Genomic DNA, 21,353 nt, shown 5'->3' on the forward strand with positions numbered 1-21,353 from the left:
TGAGCAAATTGAATATTGTGGGAAAATTTGTTAATAGCATTACACAGAGAAACTTCTGGTGATACCACTACTTAAACATCGGTACCTTTTATGTTTAGTAAAGTATGTTACTCCTTGTGAAAACATGGTCCAAGTACCACAAGCTAAACAGCTGGTTGTATGTGTGGTTTCACAGGACATCAGCTGCCAGCACGCAGCCCTGCTGAGCCTTGACCCAGCAGCTGTTAGTGCTGGTTGCCTGGCTAGCCTACAGCAGCCCGTGGGCATCCGCCTGCTGGAGGAGGCTCTGCTCCGCCTGCTGCCTGCTGAGCTGCCTGCCAAGCGAGTCCGCGGGAAGGCCCGCCTCCCTCCTGATGTCCTCAGATGGGTGGAGCTTGCTAAGTAAGTGTGAGGTCGAGTACTCTTGGGAGCACACTGGATTTGACCAAAGCAATATGGAAAACACTTGGCTTCACTTGGCAGAAAATGAACTAATAAAGTTGATAGTAACAGTAATGTGAAATTTAAAAGAAAAAAAAGTCTTTCAGGCTGAGTACCATTCTCAAAGTCAAGAACAGTTGCCACATCAAGCAGTGTCTTGCTCATGGAAAGAGAATGTTATTGAAACCTGCTGATTTCTTTCAGTATACGATTTTTTGGACTCAGTGTTATTCACCAAGTTGAGTTTCCTGTAAAGTGTAGCTGTGAATCATAGTTCCTAATATTTTATGTTATTTCCTGCTTCACTACACTGAATAGTGGATGATTTAGTATTTTCAGCAGGACTTAAGGTTTTAGAAAGAGTTTAAATCAGTTAATTTGGGATAAACAGATTCCATTTTCTAGTTATACCATTTTCCATTATGTCTGATTCTTCCCTTACCTGTGATCTCATCATATGAAAGTCTCATTCTGAGGAGGCTGTTAGGTTAAGATTGAAATTTAACTTGAACTTCATTTTGTAGTGCAGATTTTTAGAGCTTTAGGTTCTAAGAGAAAAGATAGTAAAAGTAAGGGAGGGGATCCTTGTGCTTCCTGCTGTTTTGTAGTTAATTCATGTCTGTCTTGATTGAGCGCTGAGTGTACAAGGTGCTGTGCCAGGCACTAAAGAGACGTGAAATTGGGTTAGACATTGATCACAGACTCACAAAACTGGCAATCTAGTAGGAAATATATGTACTTTACACATAATAAATCAGAATTGAAGTAGAAGGTGGTGAGCACTTAGACAAGATAAAATGCCAGGGCCATTCAGAGAGTGCCTCTGGGCTATGCTGATTTTACCTTGGAACCGTTTTCTCCTATTGCTTCAGATGTGTAAGTGAACAGGAAGTGGCACCTTGTATGTTTACTCTTTCCAGGAGTGGTAAACATATATAATGTGTATTTACTAAGTAAGCGGAGCAAACAACTTTTAAGGGCCTAAACTTAAACATTTTTTTCTAACTGTGTTAAGTACATTCTCATACTTTTGTGATATTTTTGCATTCATTTCTGAGCATTGTGAACAAGTTTAGTGTTTTTTGTTTTGTTTTGTTTTTGAGACAGGAGTCTCGCTCTGTTGCCCAGGTTGGAGTGCAGTGGCGCGATCTTGGCTCACTGCAACCTCCGGCTCCTGGGTTCAAGCGATTCTCCTGCCTCAGCCTACCAAGTAGCTGGGGTTACAGGCACGTGCCACCACGCCTGGCTAATTTTTGTATTTTTAGTAGAGATGGGGTATCACTGTGTTAGCCAGGATGGTCTTGATCTCTTGACCTCATGATCCGCCCGACCCGGGCTCCCGGAGTGCTAGGATTACAGCCGTGAGCCACCACACCCAGCCTTAGCCTTTTTTTTATATGTAATGACCATTGTTTTAACCATGTTACAGTGAACATAATCCAGGGACCTGGGAACCAGTATAGGGGTACGTATGTAGCTCTCCCTCTTCCTTTGACTCTGGGGCCATGAGCTACTGCTCCACCACCTACCTATCCACCCACCTTTACTGCTGATTTATTACCCCTAACATTCTGTAATCAGGGCAATAAGAGAGCCACATCTACTAGATTTTATTGAATTCAGAATTCATAAGCTCTAGGAGAGAGCCCGTAGGGCTCTTTTGATGTAAATGCAAGAGACTTAGTACCAGAAGGAAACTGAACAGCAGGAGAACTAAGGAGGGAGCAGTCCTTGGCTGGCTGGTTTAGGAAGAAATAACATTTGGGTTGAGACTGCAAGATGGAAAGAAATTTCCTGGAGGAAGGGAACAAACCTAATAAACACTTTGAGAATATCATGGACTGGGAAACTTGATTGAAAGCGTCAAGCCAGAATTTTGTTAAAGTGAAGAAATGAATGAATACTCCAACAAATTGAGATGGTCCGTAGAACCATGGATTAAACATGGCATCAGTAGTCAGGATTATTTTTTCTTTGCTTCCGGGTTTTTGGGGGCTAGACAAGGATTCCAAATGGGTCACCTGCAGATATTTTCATGGATTAATACTGGAGAACCTTATGTAATGACACATCTTGTATACTGTGAACCTTTGATATTTTCAGATTCTACTTTTGTTTTGTTTTGAGGCGGAGTCTTGCTCTGTTATCCAGACTGGAGTGCAGTGGGGCGTTCTTGGTTCACTGCAACCTCCACCTCCTGGGTTCAAGCAGTTCTCTGCCTCAGCCTCCCAAGTAGCTGGGACTACAGGCACGCACCACCACGCCCAGCTAACTTTTTGTATTTTTAGTAGAGACGGGGTTTCACCATGTTGGCCAGGCTGGTCTGAACTTCTGACCTCAGGTGATCCACCCACCTCGGCTTCCCAAAGTGCTGGGATTACAGGCATGAGCCACCACGCCTGTCCCAGATTCCACTTTAAATGCACATCTGAATAAATTCTGCCTTATGTATGATTAAAGTTATAAAATCTAGGGGTAACTTCATAGTTTCTTAAATTTTATATTTTTAGCAAAATTAAAGTAACATTTTATGTCTCTTGTTAATGTAATGTGTGGCAACTTGATTTACTATCATTTCATTAGAATAAATACTTTTAAAATACTGGGGTGTTCATTGATTTGGCCTTTTTGATTTGTTTTGTAGACTGTATAGATCAATTGGAGAATACGACGTCCTCCGTGGGATTTTTAGCAGTGAGATAGGAACAAAGCAAATCACTCAGAATGCATTGTTAGCAGAAGCCAGAAGTGATTATTCTGAAGCTGCTAAGCAGTATGATGAGGTAAGATTGATCTCTGGCAAAATATGACATTTACTACAACACTTTTGTTTTCTGCTGAACTGTAACTTTAAGCAAAATAAGGTACAGCAGATCCTTGTTGGTTACAATGTTGATGAGGAAGAAAATTGGTTTCCTTATAGGTTGTTCACTTAAGTGAGGGCCTACCATACTATGAAACTGTATATTGTTTTTCTGTCTGCTCTTACACAGTTTCTATTTGAATAGGTTATTTTCTTTCAGTTAGTTAAAAAAAAAATTATAACGAAGTTGTATTAGGCTGTTCATGCATTTCTGTAGGGAAATACCTGACACTGGGTAATTCATAAAGAAAAGAGGTTTAATTGGTTCACAGTTCCACAGGCTACACAGGAAGTATGGTGCTGGCTTCTGCTTGGCTTCAGGGGAGGCCTTGGGGAGCTTTTACTCATTGGTAGAAGGCAAAGCAGGAGCAGGCACTTCATATGGTGAAAAGCAGTAGCAAGAGAGAGACAGTTGGGAAGGGGGTGCCATATACTTTTATTTATTTAGAGGCAGGTTCTCATTCTGTCACCCAGGCTGGAGTGCAGTGGCATGATCATTTCTCCCAGGCTCCAGCAGTCCTCCCAGGCTCCAGCGATCCTCCCACCTCAGCCACCTGAGTAGGTGGGACTTCAGGCATGCACCAACATGCCTGGCTAATTTTTAAAGATTTTTGGAGAGACGAGGGGTCACTGTGTTGCCCAGGCTGGTTGGGAACTCCTGAGCTCAAGCCATCATGCCTGGGCCTCCCAAAGTGCTAGGATCACTCATCACCAAGGGAATGGCCCACTTCATTCATGAGGGATCTGCCCCCATTGATCTAAACACCTCTCACCAGGCCCCACCTCTGACATTGAGGATTACATTTCAACATGAGGTTTAGGTGGGGACACATATTCAAACTATATCAGAGGTAAAGAAGAATTTGGGAAGATGACTATAAGTTCAGTTTTGTACATTTTGTCAGTGGCTATTCAAGTGTAGGTGTTGAAATTCAGGGTCTGTGACCTGTGAAACTCTTCAATGAGCAGTCCAGGTTTTAAAATCCTCTGCAATTTTCTATAAATGTCCTGTATTCTAATTTTATTGTAAGAACTTGTTATGTGGTAAATAACCCCCAGGAGAGATGTAAATCAAGTTATTGTGATTAAAAGTATTAAGTCTTACTAATTGGTTAGTCTTAGTAATTGGTTTCATTGGTAAGTTTCTCAGAGAAATGGCTTCCTCCTAGTTAGGATTTGTGTGTGTGTGTGTGTGTGTGTGTTTTTCTCTCTCTCAAAACAGGGTCACCCAGGCTGCAGTGCAGTGGCATGATCTCAGCTTACTGCAGCCTCAACCTGCTGGGCCCAGGTGATCTTCCCACCTCAGCCTCCCAAGTAGCTGGGGCTGCAGGTGTTTGCCATCACACCTAGCTAGTTTTTGTGTTTTTTGTAGAGACAGTGTTAAGCCATGTTGCCTAGGCTGGTCTCAAACTTCTGGCCTCAGGTGGCCCACCTGCCTTAGCCTCCCACAGTGCTGGGATCACAGGCGTGAGCCAGCGTGCCCAGCTGGGTTTGTCTATTCATTTAGTACTATAAAATTCCTTTTGGTTTTTCTTCCATTCAGTGTTACTCTGAATAGCTTCTCTTTTCTCTCTCCTTGCCATAAATCTGAAAAGGATTGTTTTTAGTGTGATTGTTACATTCTTCCTTTTTACATGTTCTCATTGGTATTCTTTCCAACTTTGTAAAATAATTTTATTAACTTTTCTCCACTAGGCTCTCAATAAACAAGACTGGGTAGATGGTGAGCCCACAGACGCCGAGAAGGATTTTTGGGAACTTGCATCCCTTGACTGTTACAACCACCTTGCTGAGTGGAAATCACTTGAATACTGTTCTACAGCCAGTGTAGACAGTGAGAACCCCCCAGATCTAAATAAAATCTGGAGTGAACCATTTTATCAGGTGGGTAAAATTATTTTTAAGTGATTGAAATAAATATTTTAGATAGGTGTTTTCTAGTTAACGAAGTTGTTTAAAACGTTTCAAAACAGGTAGTAGTTGTGAAGCACCAGTGAGTTGCATGACCTGACTCCACCTACAAACCCCATAGTATTGTTAAATCTCTTATCACTTTTAGCTAATCATCTTTTCAAAATGAATGCAATGCATTTTAAAATAAATATTAACATTCCTAGTATGACTACATGGGAGAATATTTACTGTTGTCTCTTATATTACAAGAAGTCGCCCCGGATCACTGACTAAACATAGGCCTCCCAGCTCCTGGGACAAGAGGATCTCCTGGTTTCTCCACACTATACCTATCCTGACTGTGCTTGTAAATTCCTCAGTTTGTATGTAACATCTAAATCATCTTCCAGCTAAAAGTAGTCCCCAATATTTTGTAGAACACGTTCCTATATATTTTGTGGTTACAAAACAAGCTATTTTAGATGAATTTGTTTTAAAAATTGGAGATTACTGTTTCAGACATCAGACATCATCGCTTTGATTCTAAATCTTGATCTATGAAAGTATAGCAGAGAGTATTACAGAAATAAAATAATCAGACATACTCAAATTGGCTTTCTGTAGTTACAAGTATATTTTTATGTTCCTTAGGAAACGTATCTACCTTACATGATCCGCAGCAAGCTGAAGCTGCTGCTCCAGGGAGAGGCTGACCAGTCCCTGCTGACGTTTATTGACAAAGCTATGCATGGGGAGCTCCAGAAGGCGATTTTAGAGCTTCATTACAGTCAAGAGCTGAGTCTACTTTACCTCCTGCAAGATGATATTGACAGAGCCAGATACTACATTCAAAATGGCATTCAGAGTTTTATGCAGGTAATACTATATATTATATATGTGTGTGTGTGTGTATATATATTATAATGTGGATCTATCTGAAATATACTATTTTTAGGATATTTTTAAAACTCAGTAAACTCATGAAAAAAAACCAAAAATTTTCAAGTACTATTTTCATACCACCTATTTCCTTCTTTCTGTTCTTCCAATAATGCTGTTCATTTTGTCATTTATGTTAATGCCTTTTTAAATCTTTTTTTCCTGCTTTAGAAAGGTTTCATTTTTTCCCCTTTTGTTACCTTTCTCATACTCTTAAAGAACACTTGAGAGTAGGCTTTTTTTTTTTTTTTTTTTTGAGAGTTTCTCTTTTGTCACCTAGACGGTGGAGTGCAATGGCACAATCTGGTTCAAGTGAGTCTCCTGCCTCAGCCTCCTGGGTAGCTGGGATTACGGGCGCTCTGCTAATTTTTGTATTTTTAGTAGAGACGAGGTTTTACCATGTTGGCCAGGCTGGTCTTGAACTCCTGATGTCAGGTGATTCACCTGCCTCAGTCTCCGAAGGTGCTGGGATTACAGACATGAGCCATCACTCCTGGCCAAGAGTAGACTTTTCTATTTGGGGTAGCAGAATGGAAGCTTGTTTACTTTGTGGAGAAGAGTGGGGGTTGATCTTCCCTGATTGTTTTCTGCCACTCTTTCTTTCCTTTTTGCTTTTCTCCAAATCTTTTCCTGACAGTTGTTTGTTTGTAAGTGAATGTCTTGTATAGAGTTTATTAATAACATTTAGCATAGGTTAGTGACATTTAGCACAGAAGCATATTCATTCATTGTTTTCATTTTTATTTAATGTGTTGAAGTTGATTAGCACTCTCAAGGAAGTTTATCAAAAGAAGAATTGGCTTCTGTAGTCAGCAGTTTTACATTATAGGATGTTGGGATTATTAAAACTTGGTGGCAAGTTGAGGCAGTGATAGCCTGGTGATGTCAGTTTTATTGATTTCACTGAGCCAAAATGTGATTGAAACCTTAAATTATTATTTTTTTTAATTTAAACTGTTTGTTAACTGTGTCTGTGACCTAATTATTAACCATTCTGAGGCATATTTATAGAATAATTGCTACATTTCATAATTTAGAGTATTGTTAAAAACTTAAAGACACAGCTTGATTTATAACACAGCATTTGTAAATGCCTTTTTTTTTTTTTAAAGAATTATTCTAGTATTGATGTCCTCTTACACCGAAGTAGACTCACCAAATTGCAGTCTGTACAGGCTTTAACAGAAATTCAGGAGTTCATCAGCTTTATAAGCAAACAAGGTAATTTTTTTCATCTGTCATTTTTTTCATTTCTAATTGTGGAAGAGTTTTAGCATCTAAATTATTTTCTACTTAGTGAAAGTACACGTTTCTTAATGTATGGGATAGAAACTCCATCGAATTTCCTTTACAAATATATATTTTCAGATCATTGAAATAAATGTTTAAAATGGTCAGGCAGTGTTCTAGGCACCAGGGCTGCAAAGTGAAAGAAAACATGCTGCCTACCTTAATGAAGCTTTTGGAGTAGTGGGGTGATTCCAGAGGACACCTGCCCACAAGGGTGGTGGGGCCCACCCTGGCCTGAGAGGGTGCAGAACTCTTGGAGGAGGGTCCTGAGCAGTGGGGAAGAGGCAGGGGCTTGCAGACAGAAAGCTGTGGTGCCCATGAGGTGCACACTGAGGGTACTGGGTATCCTGGCTTGAAGGGAGGGCGGGAAGGCTGCGGGCAGCAGGGCCCACATCAAGAAGGCCTTTGTATTGCTGGTAAGTGGGTTTTATCCCAGTGCCTATGGGAGGTCACCCAAGAATCTAAGGGGAGGAATACATCTTTGCAAAGGTAAAATGTTTTATTTGTTAATCTGAATTTCATTTTTGTCTTAAATAATTAAAAATAATTACAAAAGATGCTTTTCAGAATACTGATAAAAACTGATATTTATATCTACCTAGTTATTTTCTATTTTAATTTTGGAAAATTATTTTTCAAGTACATATTAATGATGTATCATTTATTAAGTGCATTCTGCTTTCAGGAGCTATGTTAATCTCTTTATCAGTATTACCTAGTCTTTTTTTTTTGAGACGGAGTCTCGCTCTGTCACCCAGGCTGGAGCGCAGTGGCACAATCTCGGCTCACTGCAACTCTGCCTCCCAGGTTCATGCCATTCTCCTGCCTCAGCCTCCTGAGTAACTGGGACTACAGGCACCTGCCACCACGCCTAGCTAATATTTTGTATTTTTAGCTGAGGTGGGGTTTCACCATGTTAGCCAGGATGATCTCTATCTCCTGACCTCGTGATCCACCTGCCTCAGCCTCCCACAGTGCTAGGATACAGGCGTGAGCCACTGTGCCCGGCCAGTGTTTCCTAGTCTTTGTAACAACTTCATGAGATGGATTTTTTTCTCCTCATTTTTTAGAGGCTTATAGAGATTGAATGACTTGCCTAAGCTAATAAGTAAAAGATTTAAATTTTGAACCCAGGACTGTCTTATCTAAGCTTGTGTTCCTGACTACTGTTTTCTTCCAACAGAAAGAAAACACATTAGCAATGTGAATTTTCAGTTTCATAAAGATTATTATGAATCTCTTTTCTGAGACCCTTGAGGCCAGAATGTTTTGGACACTAGAAATATTACCTGTGTACACGCCAGGGGCTAGGACAGTATTCTATAACTCTCCAGCTTAAGTTACGAATATTCACATTGATGCCATAAACAAAGACTAAGTAGCCCTATACGAGTGAAGATCAGATTTTTTTTTTTGCCAAGAAAATTTGCTATAACCCTATGAAAATCTTTTTAGTTATTAATGCTTTTTAGATTTTGATATTACAGATGGACTGTAGACCTGTAATAAATGTAAAAAGAATTTGTGCATGTTTATTTCTCCATCCTTAAGCAATTGAGTTTAAATGTTAGAATACATTAAATTTAGTATGGTAACTTTGTGTCCTTTTGTGAAAGAAAGGACTTTTTTGTAATTTGGGCAGAAGTCTGAGTTTTCTATTTACTGATAATGACCTTACTTTGTCATTTGGTCTTATAATTGAGCTGTGGGTATAGTCACCCTCTAATACTATTTTTAGGCAATTTATCATCTCAAGTTCCCCTTAAGAGACTTCTGAACACCTGGACAAACAGATATCCAGATGCTAAAATGGACCCAATGAACATCTGGGATGACGTCATCACAAATCGGTAAGACGTGGTCCCTTTAAGTCAAATGTGGATTGTTTTTTGAAATTGTTGGAATGGTTTTTCTTCCAAACCATGGTTTAGAGAAACGTGGGATTTGAGCCTAGTGCAGCTGTTTTCCATCCTTCCTGTTTCCCATGTAAGTAGGTTCGATAGAGCTCTCTGTGTCTGCCGTGTCCTCTTTCCCACTTGCCCTGTGGGGATGCTGCTGTCGGGAGGTGCTGGTGGCTGATCCTGAACCTGCACCTCCAGGAAGGGAGACAGGGTCAGTGTACATTTGCTCCTCTCACAACGGAATGTTAAGTAGTTAAATGACAACAAAGACGACGACTACATAATGATTTTTATTATCAGATTTTATAACTAGGATTTTTTACATTCTTGCCTCCTATCTCCCAACTCCATTACACAGTCGTGTCACTTTCCCAGGTCTCAGGTCATTTTCATGTCCTCATCTTCTCCCATCCTGTAACTACCCTGTGGAATCCATAGGGCAGGTGCTAACCATGTAATAAAGTCAGAGAGGTTGTGGTTTATTGCATGCAAATGTGCATAGGAAATAGGACTCAAGGACTCTGATTCCAAGTGTCATGTTCTCCCATTATTTCCTCCACTACTACTATTTTTTTTTAACTTTTTATTTTGAGACGAGTTCTTCTGGAAAAGTTGCAAGAAAAGTAGTACTCTCCTGGGTGCCTTTAACCCATATTCACTGATTTTTTAAATAACATTTTAAACATTTTTCCATGTTAGCATTTGTATTTTTTTCTTTTCTACCAGACCCTACATATTATTTATTTTCTGAACCAGTTGTGAGCGTAAGCTGGATACATCCCTTTGCCTTGTTATAGATCAGTGTTCATTTCTTAAGAAAAAGAGTATCTTTTTATTTAACAGTTCGGTGATAAACCTCAGAGCTTTCATTTTTCCTCTAAAGCCCAATTTCAGTTTTGTCAATCGTCCCAGTAATGTCCTTTGTGGCATTTTCTCTACCTCTATGACAGGATCAGTACAGAATGATGGACTGCATTTATTTGATGTGTCTGTTTAGTCTCCAAAAGGCTTTGTGTATCCTAATACTGACACTTTTGAGTAATGTTCCTCTGTTTGGGTTTGTCTTAACGTTTCCTTATGGTGGGACTCAGGTGATCTGCCTCTGGCCAGAATATTCCTCAGGCTAGCAAATCATGCGTGGGGCAGAATGTCCATCTGCCTTTTACTGGTGATTTTTTTTGTTTCTGTTTTTTTTCTGTTTTTTGTTTTGTTTTGTTTTGTTTTGTTGTTTTTTTGTTTTTGTTTTTTTTTTGGATACAGTCTTTTTGCCCAGGCTGGAGTGCGGTGGCGCAATCTTGGCTTACTGCAAACTCCATCTCCCAGGTTCAAGCAATTCTCCTGCCTCAACCCCCCAGGTAGCTGGGATTACAGGCACGCACTACTATGCCTGGCTAATTTTGTATTTTTAGTACAAAATACAAAATTTGGCTATTTTGTACTAAAATTCCTGCCCTCAAGTGATCCTCAAGTGAGCATTGGCCTCCCAAAGTACTGGGATTACAGGCTTTACCTACCATGCCCAGCCTGGTGATGATAATTTAGATTGTTTGGTCTCTTCACTGTATAATGCCATTTATTTATTTATTTTTCCTTTCCAACTAACAAATAAATGTGGGAGCTGCTTTGAGACATACAGATGTCCTGCTTCTCCTAAGACTTACCCCTCCATATTTCGCATTTGTGGATGACTCCTGGCCCAAACCAGTGTTGGCAATAATGGTTGCAAAATAATAATTTCTAACTCTACCTATTTATTTATATTAGTCTACGTCTTATTGTAGGCAGGCACCCTCCCTTCTGTTTACATACTTATTTACTTTTTAAAGATTATCAATAAAGACTCAGGGATTCAAATTTTATTTAGTGGGATATAACCTACTACTGTCCTTATTTATTTTGTGTTCAATTATCTCAGATTTGGCCAGCAGGCTCCCCTTTAAACTGGCAAATCAGGCTCATCTTACCTGTCTTCTCCTGTTTTCTTTTAGAAATGTTACGGATTTAGGTCTCTGATGCATTGGAAGAAAATTTTTGTAAATGGTGTGAGATAGGGGGTAGGTGTTTACTTTTTCCATATAGATATCTATCCAGCCCCATTTGTTCAAAAATCTTTCATAATTGAGTCGCCTTGGCAATTTTTTGGAAACTCAGTTGACCATGTATGTGTGGGTCTATTTCTGGATGCTCTGTTGTAGCCCTTCCTTTGTGTTTTTTTTTTCCCACAATAGCAAACTGTCTTCATTTCTATCACTTTATAGTACGTTTTGAAGTCAGATAGGATGAGTTCTCAAACTTTTCTTTTTTTTGAGACAGGGTCTTACTCTGTCACCTGATCATGACTCATTGCAGTCTCAACCTCCCAGGCTCAAGCAGTCCTCCCACTTCAGCCTCTCAAGTAGCTGGGACCACAGGTGTGCGCCACCATGCCTGGCTAATTTTTTTGTCTTTTTTTGTGGAGACAGGGTTTCACTATGTGCCCAGGATGGTATGGAACTCCTGGGCTCAAGCAATCTGCCCGTCTCAGCCTCCCAACATGCTGAGATTACAGGCATGACCCATGGCACCTGGCTCAACTTTGCTTTTCTTTATAAATACTACTTTATTTTAGTTGATTTGCATTTATATTTACATTTTAGAATCTGCTTGTCAATTTGTATAAAGAAAAACTGCTGAGATTTTGATTGGGACTGTATTGACTATAGTTCAGTTTGGGGGAGTTGCTATCTTAACAATATAGAGTTACCCAGTTCATTAATATGACATATCTATGTATTTTTTCAGTATGGAGATCTTGGATGTCTTTTGTGATTTATTCCTAAGTATTTTATGTTTTTTGGCACTGTTATAAATGGATTTATTTTCAAAATTGTATTATATTTCCCAATTATTTGCTGCTAATGTAAATTGCTTTTTATATATTAACTTTGTATCTTTGCTAACTTGGTAGTTTTAGTTCTTGTTTTGCAGATTCTCTGGGATTTTCTATCATATCATCTGCAGATAGGGTCACTTTTCTTTCTTTCTGAAATTTATGCCATTTATTTCATTTTCCTGCTTTGTTAAAACCATGAGGACCTCAAGTACAATCCTGAATATAAGTGGTAAAATGAGCATCTTAGTCTTATTCTTGATGTTAGAGAAGACAACTCACTCATTCAGCTTTAAAAAATGGTAATGTTTTTGTAAATGCCTTTTATCAGACTGAGGAAATTCCCTTCTATTCCTGGTTTTCTGAGAGTTTTATTATGAATGCGTGTTGAATTTTATCAAACAATTTTTCTGCATCAGCTTAATCATATTGTTTTTCTCCTTTATTGTGTTTATGAAGTATTACTTTGATGCTTTTTAAATATGAAGTCAATCTTGCATTCTTGGGGTAAACCCAATATGGTCATGATGATCCCTTAAGGATTTTAGCATCTGTATCGAAGTGGGATATTGGTCTATAATTTTCTTTTTTGTAATATCTTCATCAGGTTTTGGTATTAGGGTTATCATGGACTCATAAGATGAGTAAGGCATGTTTCCTTCTCTATTTTAAAAAGAAGTTTATGGCCAGGCGTAGTGGCTCACACCTGTAATTCCAGCACTTTGGGAGGCTGAGATGAGCGGATCACCTGAGGTCAGGAGTTCAAGACCACCTTGACAAATATGGACAAAACTCGTCTCTACCAAAAATATAAAATCGGTGCATGCCTGTAATCCTAGCTACTCAGAGGCTGAAGCAGGAGAATCTCTTGAACCTGGGAGGCAGAGGTTGCAGTGAGGCAAGATTGTACCATTGTACTCCAGCCTGGGCAACAAGAGCAAAACTCCTTCTCCAAAGGGGGGAAAATTATATAAGATCCTCATTATTTCATACTTGAATATTTGATAGGATTCACCAGTGAAACCTATCCTATTTGGACATGGGTTTTCCCTTGGGGAAGATTTTTGATAATGTATATAATTCCCTTAGTCGATACTGATAGAGAATTTATTTATTTATTTATCTTATTTATTTATTTATATTTTTTGAGACAGAGTCTCGCTCTGTCGCCCAGGCTGGAGTGCAGTGGCGCGATCTTGGCTCACTGCAAGCTCCACCTCCCAGGTTCATGCCATTCTCCTACCTCAGCCTCCCGAGTAGCTAGAACTACAGGCACCTGCCACCACGCCCAGCTGATTTTTTTATTTTTATTTTTATTTTTTGTTTAGTAGAGACGGGGTTTCACCGTGTTAGCCAGGATGGTCTCGATCTCCTGACCTCGTGATCCGCCCGCCTTGGCTTCCCAAAGTGCTGGGATTACAGGCATGAGCCACTGCGTCCGGCCGAGAATTTAAACTTTCTGTTTCTGGCTGGGCATGGTGACTCGCGCCTGTAATCCCAGCACTTTGGGAGGCCTAGGTGGGCGGATCATTTGAGGTCAGGAGTTGGAGACCAGCCTGGCCAATATGGTGAAGCCCTGCCTCTACTAAAAATACAAAAATTAGCTGGACATGGTGGTCAGCACCTGTAGTCCCAGCTACTCAGGAGGCTGAGGCAGGAGAATCGCTTGAACCCACAAGGTGGAGGTTGCAGTGAGCAGAGATCATGCCACTGCATTCCAGCCTGGGAAACAGCAAGATTCTGTCTCAAAAAAAAAAAAAAATTATATTTCTTTTTGTGTCATTTTTGTTAAATTGTACTTTTCAATCACTTTGTCCATTTTCTTTTTAAATTTCTGCCTGCCTTATTTGTTTTTTAAAGTAAATTTGTCCATTTCATCAACATCATCAAATTGTTGGTATAAAGTCCACATTATTCTCATCCTTTTTATTATTTGTAGTGTCTGTGGAGGGAACCCTTTTTTCATTCCATGTATTGGTTATTTGTGTTCTCTTTTTTAATACTTGATTCATCTGGGTAAAAGTTTGTCAGTTTTGTTGATCTCTTTCAAAGGACCAGTTTTTGACTTTGTTGATTTTCTTTATTATCTGTTTTCTATTTAATTGATTTCTAGTATCATCTTTACTATTTTTTTCTTTTCCTCTTACTTTGTATTTGCTTTTCTTTTTCTTGTTTCTTTAGGCAGAAACTGTTGATTTTATACCTTTTCTTCCTTGTAATACAAGCATTGAAAGTTACATGTGTCCCTCTAAAGTACTGCTTTAGCTACATTCTGCAAATTTTGGTATGTTATTCAGTTCAACATATTTTTCTAATTCTTATGTAACTTGATCCATTAAATATTTAAAAGTGTTTTAATTTCCAAATACCTGGGTTTTCTGGCTATCTTAGTGATTTGCTAAATTCCACTGTGGTCAGAAAACACCCTCTGTATGGTTTCGTTCCTTTTAAATTTTATTGAGACTTCTTTTATGTGCCAACATATGGTCTATGTAAATACCCATGTAAATACCCATGTAAATTTGAAAATTTTGTATATTCTGCAGTTCCTGGGTATCAGGTTTTATAAATTTCAGTGAGATCAAGGTTGTCAGGGATACTTTTCAGATCTTCTATGTCTTTACTGTTTGTTTGTGTAGTTCCATCACTGCTGAGATAAGGATGTCAAAATCTATGATTGTAGGATTGTCTATTTCTGCCTTTCATTCTGTGTAGTTTTACGTACTGTATTTTGATTCTGTTATTAGGCACATACACATGGATAACTGCTGTCTTCCTGATGAAATTATTTATTTGTTTTTATTATACTTTAAGTTCTGGGGTACATGTGCAGAACGTGCAGGTTTGTTACGTAAGTATACACATGCCATGGTGGAAATACTTTTTTTTGAGATGGAATTTTGCTCTTGTTGCCCAGGCTGGAGTGCAGTGGCATGATCTTGGCTCACTGCAACCTGCACCCCCCAGATTCAAGCCATTCTCCTCCTTCAGCCTCCCAAGTAGCTGGGATTACAGGCATGTGCCACCACACCCAGCTAATTTTGTATTTTTAGTAGAGACGGGATTTTGCCACGTTAGTCAGGCTGGTTTCGAACTCCTGACCTCAGGTGATCCGCCCACCTCGGCCTTCCAAAGTGCTGGGATTACAAGCGTGAGCCACCATGCCCTGTCAAAATACTCCTTTTATCATTATGAAGTAATGATACATCGATGTGTGTGTGGATGGATTTCATGTATGTTTATGAAGTAACATATAATGAAAACACCACTAGATAATATTGTACTTTAAACAGTCATACATATTCTAAAGAACATATGTGGTTTTTGTCACATATTCTTTAGAACATAAGTATATGTCTTTTATTATACTTACCACTCTGTACTCATCATTTGTTCCTAAGACCCAAGTTTTTCTCTTGTGTCATTTTCCTTTAGCCTGAAAATCTTCCTTTAGCAGTTCTTGTAATGCAGGTCTACCTGTGATGAACTCTTGTTAGTTTTTTCCTTCTCTGAAGATATCTTTATTTCTCTGTCATTCTTGAAGGACACTTTCTCAGAATGTAGAATCTGGGTAGATACTCCCTGCCCCTTGTGGTATCTTTTGGCCGCTGTGTCTCTGAAGATGATGTCTTCACTATTCCTGTTGTTGTGGCTCATATGTAATGTGTCATGTTTTTCTGGCTGCTTTCAGGATTTTTTTCTTTATCATTGGTTATCAGCAGTTTGATTATGATGTGTCTAGGCCTGGTTCTGTTTGAATTTATCCCATCTAAAGTTCACTGACTTTCTTGAATCTGTACATTTTTGTCACCAAATTTGAGGAGTTTTTGGTCATTGTATTTCTTCAAATACTTTTTGTCCCAATTTCTCTTGGTTTCGTGGGAATCCAGTTACACATACATCGTGCCTTTTGACATTTTTCCATAAGTTCCTGACTCTGTTCATTTTTATTCATTCTTTTTGTTGTTTATTCATCAGATTAGATAATTTCTATTGATTTGTCTTCAATCTTGCTCTTATTTTCTTTTGTCTTACTTGTTCTTCTAGGAAGTCCGTCTAGTGACTGTTTTATCTTAGGTATTGTATTTTCCAGTTGTAAAATTTCCGTTTGGTTTATTAAAAAATATTTTCTCTTTTTCTGCTGAGATACTCACCCTTTCATTTATTGCATGTGTGTTTTTCTTGACCTCCTGGAGCATGGTTTAAATAGCTGCTTTAAGGTCCTTATATGATCATTCCAACATATGGGGTCAGCATAGAGTTGGCATCCATTTTCTGTTGAGATGGATACATTCTCCTGATTCTTTTTATCAGTTAATTTTTGAATGTAATTTGTGAATATAGTAGTCCCTTCTTATCTGTAGGAGATACGTTCAAAGATCCCCAGTGGAATCCTGAAACCATGGATAATACCAAACCTTATGTATACTGGTTTTTTTTCCTATATATACACACATATGATAAAGTTTAATTTCTAAATTAGGCACAGTAAGTAACAATAATAACAATAATAAAATAGAATAATTCAAACAGTATACTATAATAAAAGTTAATGTGAATGTGGTCTGTCTATCTCAAAATATCTTATTGCACTATATCTGCAGTAACTGAAGCCAGGGAAAGCAAAACTGCAGGTAAGATAAGGAGAACTACTGGATTCTCTTGCGTAGATGCTGGCTTATAATTCTCTAGCTGGCGATCTGTTTAGATAGTAGGCTCTGTCTTGCCTTTTGTTGATTGAAACCTCAGTTCCTTTCCAAACCTGTGCTGTTTTGAGTCTGTCTGTACATGCATACTTCAGGGCAGCCTGAGCCTGGTGGGTTCATGTGCAGAACTAGAGGATTTTTCTCTGGTTCTCTCCCCACCAGGATTCTCCCTGTAGCACCTGTCTGCCTGGGCTCCTTTTCTTGTTCCCCTGGGTAGAATGCAGCAGGCTTGCCTTAAGGATCTCAATCACATTGCCACCACACTCCTCAGGGTCAAAAGGGAATAAGACAGAGAGGAAACAGGAAACCCATCCCAATAGCAGACCCTCCCAGTTTTGATTCCCTGCACATACAGTCTGCCATCTTTTATTCACTCAGAGTTCTTGGGGAGTTGTATTTTATCCAGTTTCTAGTTGTTGTCAGCAGAGGATAGGCCCAAGGGGCTCCCAGTGCCATACCAGAGCCAGACTCTGTTGTTTTTAGAAAAGATGGTTCTCTTCTTGGTTTGTTCTCTCTGATTTGATGTGAGAACATGTCATGCAGTGTAACTGTTTTCTGTGTTTGTTTAATTTGTTCCCTCTGTCTGGGACTCCCTTGTCAACTCCACTTCTAAAATTGCATGCACCCTTCACAGCCCAAGGGAGTCTGTCTCATTCTGTGGATGTTCCCACCTCCCTTTCCTGAAATGCCAGGCACTTTATTCACACTGGTAGGAGACATTTATGGATTCAGTAATTCATTATTTATTGAAATGTTAATCCAGTACCCACTTGTATTTATTGTTATGATTAAAAACAGTGAAAGCTTAAAATCAGTGGCAGCTTTGGGGAATGAGCCAGCACTGTGGTTGGTGTGGGGATGAGGAGCACAGAGCAGTATGGTAAGAATAGGAAATGGCCAGCGAGGCTTGTATCTTGGGAGTAAGAAACAGAGGGAAAAGGAAAAAGAAATGTAAAACATGATGGTTTATCTGCCTACAGTGTTTCCTTTTCCCCTCCCTTCCCCTCCCTTCCCCTCCCTTCCCCTCTCCTCCCTTCCCCTCCCCTCCCCTCCCCTCCCCTCCCCTCCCCTCCCCTATCTTATCCTCTTCTTTCCTCTCCTTTTTTCCTTTCCTTTTCTTTTCTTTCTTTCCATGCACAGGGTCTTGCTCTGCCACCCAGGCTGGAGTGCAGTGGTGCAATCATAGCTCACTGCAGCCTCAAACTCCTGAGCTCAGGCGATCCTCCTGAGTAGCTGGAAACACAGGCTCATGCCACCATGCCCAGCTAATTTTTACTTTTTTTTGTAGAGATGAGGTATCACTATGTTGCCCAGGGTGTTCTCAAACTCCCTGGCCATAGTGTTTCTAAGAAATTGGAAATCAGTTCCTGGAAGAATAACAGAAATTTACTTGATTGTTGATCAGGGATGAGCTTTATATATTAGGGCCCTTTGTCAGTGTTACTAATATTAATGGAAATAAAATTACTTGGACAGAGTCATACATGTAAATTATGATTCAAATAAAAATAATTTTGAAGTTGGGTATGGAGGCACACACCTATTGTTTCAGCTTCTTGGGAGGCTGAGGCAGGAGGATTGCTTGAACCCAGGAATTCAAGGCTGTAGTGTGCTATGATTACATCTGTGAATAACTACTGCACTACAGCCTGGGCAACATAGTGAGTCCTGTTTCTAAAATAATAATTTAATAGCGACCTAGACTTACCTTTTAAATTTTCATGGTGGCATGGTGGCTCATACCTGTAATCCCAGCCTTTAGGAGGATTCCTTGAACCCAGGAGTTTGAGACCAGCCTGGCAACATAGCAAGCCCCCGTTTCTACAAAAAAAATGTAAAACTTAGTTTGATGCGGTAGCATGCACCTATAACCAACCCTGGCTATTTGGGAGGCTGAGGGAAGAGGACTGCGTGAGCTTAGGAGGTCGAGGCTGCAGTGAGCTGTGGTTGCACCACTAAGCTCCAACGTGGACAACAGAGCAAGACCCTGTCTCAAAAAAATAAATAAATAAAAAGAAAAGAAAATTTTCAGTGATTATAAACTGTTTACTGTTATATATTTATCACCTTAAGTTGGGACATATAAGGAGCAAAATGGCTCAACACAGGGTATGTTACCATTCATCAAAAGATAAAATTTAGGCCAGACATGATAGCTCACTCCTGTAATCCCAACACTTTGGGAGGCCAAGGCAGGCAAATTGCTTGAACTCAGGAGTTCAGAACCAGCCTGGGCAACACGATGAAACCACGATTCTACAAAAAAAAAAAAAAAAAAAGAGAATTAGCTGGGCATGGTGGCCTGCGCCAATAGCCCCAGCTACTCAGAAGGCTGAGGTAGGAGGTTGGCTTGAGCCCGGGAGGTGGAGCTTTCAGTGAGTTGAGAACTTAGCACTGCACACCAGCCTGGGTGACAGAGCCATACTCTGTCTTCAAAAAAAAGAAAAGAAAATGGTGAGGTTGAACATTTTATTCTGTGCAACTGGAAGCATTAAGTGATGTATGAAAAGTACTGTTAAAATATCATTGGTGGCCGGGCATGGTGGCTCACTCCTGTAATCCCAGCACTTTGAGAGGCATATCATTGGTGGCCGGGCATGGTGGCTTACTCCTGTAATCCCAGCACTTTGAGAGGCTGAGGCAGGCAGATCATGAGGTCAGGAGTTCAAGACCAGCCTGGCCAAGATGGTGAAACTCCATCTCTACCAAAAATACCAAAATTAGCTGGGCGTGGTGGCACGCGCCTGTAATCCCAGCTACTCAGGAAGCTGAGGCAGGAGAATCACTTGAACCCAGGAGGCAGAGGTTGCAGTGAGCTGAGATCGTGCCACTGCACTCCAGCTTGGGTGACAGAGGGAGACTCTGTCTCAAAAAAAAAAAATTATATATATATCTCATTGGTGATCTTTAAGGAGTTGGTTTATGAAAATGGAGAGTAAGTCAATACCTAGAGTGTATATTTATGGTTTTAAATGTGAACAAAGGCTGGGCATGGTGCCTCACACCTGTATCCCAGCACTTTGGGAGGCCAAAGCAGGTGGATCACCTGAAGGTCAGGAGTTGGAGAGCAGCTTGACCAACATGGTGAAACCCCCTCTCTACTAAAAATACAAAAATTATCTGGGTATGGTGGTGCACGCCTATAATCCCAGCTGCTCAGTAGGCTGAGGCAGGAAAATCGCTTGAATCCAGGAGGTGGAGGTTGCAGTAAGTCAAGATCGTGCCACTGCACTCCAGCCTGGGCAACAGAATGAGACTCCATCTCAGGAAAAAAAAAAAAAAAAAACCAGGTAGGCCGAGCACGGTGGCTCACGCCTGTAATCCCAGCACTTTGGGAGGCTGAGGCGGCCGGATCATGAGATCAGGAGATTGAGACCATCCTGGCTAACATGGTGAAACCCTGTCTCTACTAAAAATTAGACGGATGTGGTGGCGGGCATCTGTAGTCCCAGCTACTCAGGAGGCTGAGGCAGAAGAATGATGTGAACCTGGGAGGCGGAGCATGCGGTGAGCCTAGATCGCGCCACTGCACTCCAGCCTGGGCGACAGAGTGAAACTCATCTCAAAAAAAGAAACAAACAAACATTTACTAAGGTGTAGAATTTCTGCCTGTTATTGCTACCCAGCAGCTTCCTATTCCTGAGTCTGACATTGTCTCATTTTTCTTTGTGTAGATGTTTCTTTCTCAGCAAAATAGAGGAGAAGCTTACTCCTCTTCCAGAAGATAATAGTATGAATGTGGATGAAGATGGAGACCCCAGTGACAGGATGGACGTGCAAGAGCAGGAAGAAGATATCAGCTCCTTGATCAGGAGCTGCAAGTTTTCCATGAAAATGAAGATGGTAGACAGTGCCCGGAAGCAGGTGGGTACTCATGTCTGTCTTTCCTGCTGTGTCACAGGATTTTGCTAAATTAGCTTTTCTCTAATTTTAGCTTTTCTTTATAGTCTGAACCTTAAAATAATTGAGTAGGTGTTATTTTTTTTCTCTCTTTATAAGTAAACTGGGCTGGGTGCAGTGGCTCACACCTGTAATCTCAGCACTTTGAGAGGCCAAGGCAGGCGGATCACTTGAGCCCAGGAGTTAGAGACCAGCTTGGGCGACAGAGTGAGAACCTGTCTCAAAAAAAAAGGAAACTTCGGCCAGGCGTGGTGGCTCAAGCCTGTAATCCCAGCACTTTGGGAGGCCGAGACGGGTGGATCACGAGGTCAGGAGATAGAGACCATCCTGGCTAACACGGTGAAACCCCGTCTCTACTAAAAAATACAAAAAAAACTAGCCGGGCGAGGTGGTGGGCGCCTGTAGTCCCAGCTACTTGGGAGGCTGAGGCCGGAGAATGGTGTGAACCCGGGAGGCGGAGCTTGCAGTGAGCTGAGATCCGGCCACTGCACTCCAGCCTGGGCGACAGAGCGAGACTCCATCTCAAAAAAAAAAAAAAAAAGGAAACTTCAAGGAGCACTTACTCAAAAGTC

General features: G+C 40.4%; 1 protein-coding gene across 5 annotated transcripts in view; it reads left to right on the top strand.

Moving 5' to 3' along the window:
• Window positions 1-21,353, top strand: part of LOC105496922 (protein kinase, DNA-activated, catalytic subunit) — a 189,831-nt gene that overhangs the window by 129,900 nt on the left and 38,578 nt on the right. For all 5 annotated transcript variants that reach the window (XM_071068290.1, XM_071068288.1, XM_071068291.1 and 2 more), the window contains exons 63-69: window positions 176-381; window positions 3,065-3,203; window positions 4,979-5,167; window positions 5,828-6,052; window positions 7,228-7,336; window positions 9,144-9,255; window positions 20,556-20,745. In XM_071068290.1, the coding sequence (XP_070924391.1) occupies window positions 176-381; window positions 3,065-3,203; window positions 4,979-5,167; window positions 5,828-6,052; window positions 7,228-7,336; window positions 9,144-9,255; window positions 20,556-20,745 (1,170 nt within the window). The remainder of the gene's footprint in view (window positions 1-175; window positions 382-3,064; window positions 3,204-4,978; window positions 5,168-5,827; window positions 6,053-7,227; window positions 7,337-9,143; window positions 9,256-20,555; window positions 20,746-21,353) is intronic.

The sequence above is a fragment of the Macaca nemestrina genome, chromosome 8 (assembly GCF_043159975.1).
Source record: "Macaca nemestrina isolate mMacNem1 chromosome 8, mMacNem.hap1, whole genome shotgun sequence".
In the NCBI taxonomy this organism is placed as follows: Eukaryota; Metazoa; Chordata; class Mammalia; order Primates; family Cercopithecidae; genus Macaca; species Macaca nemestrina.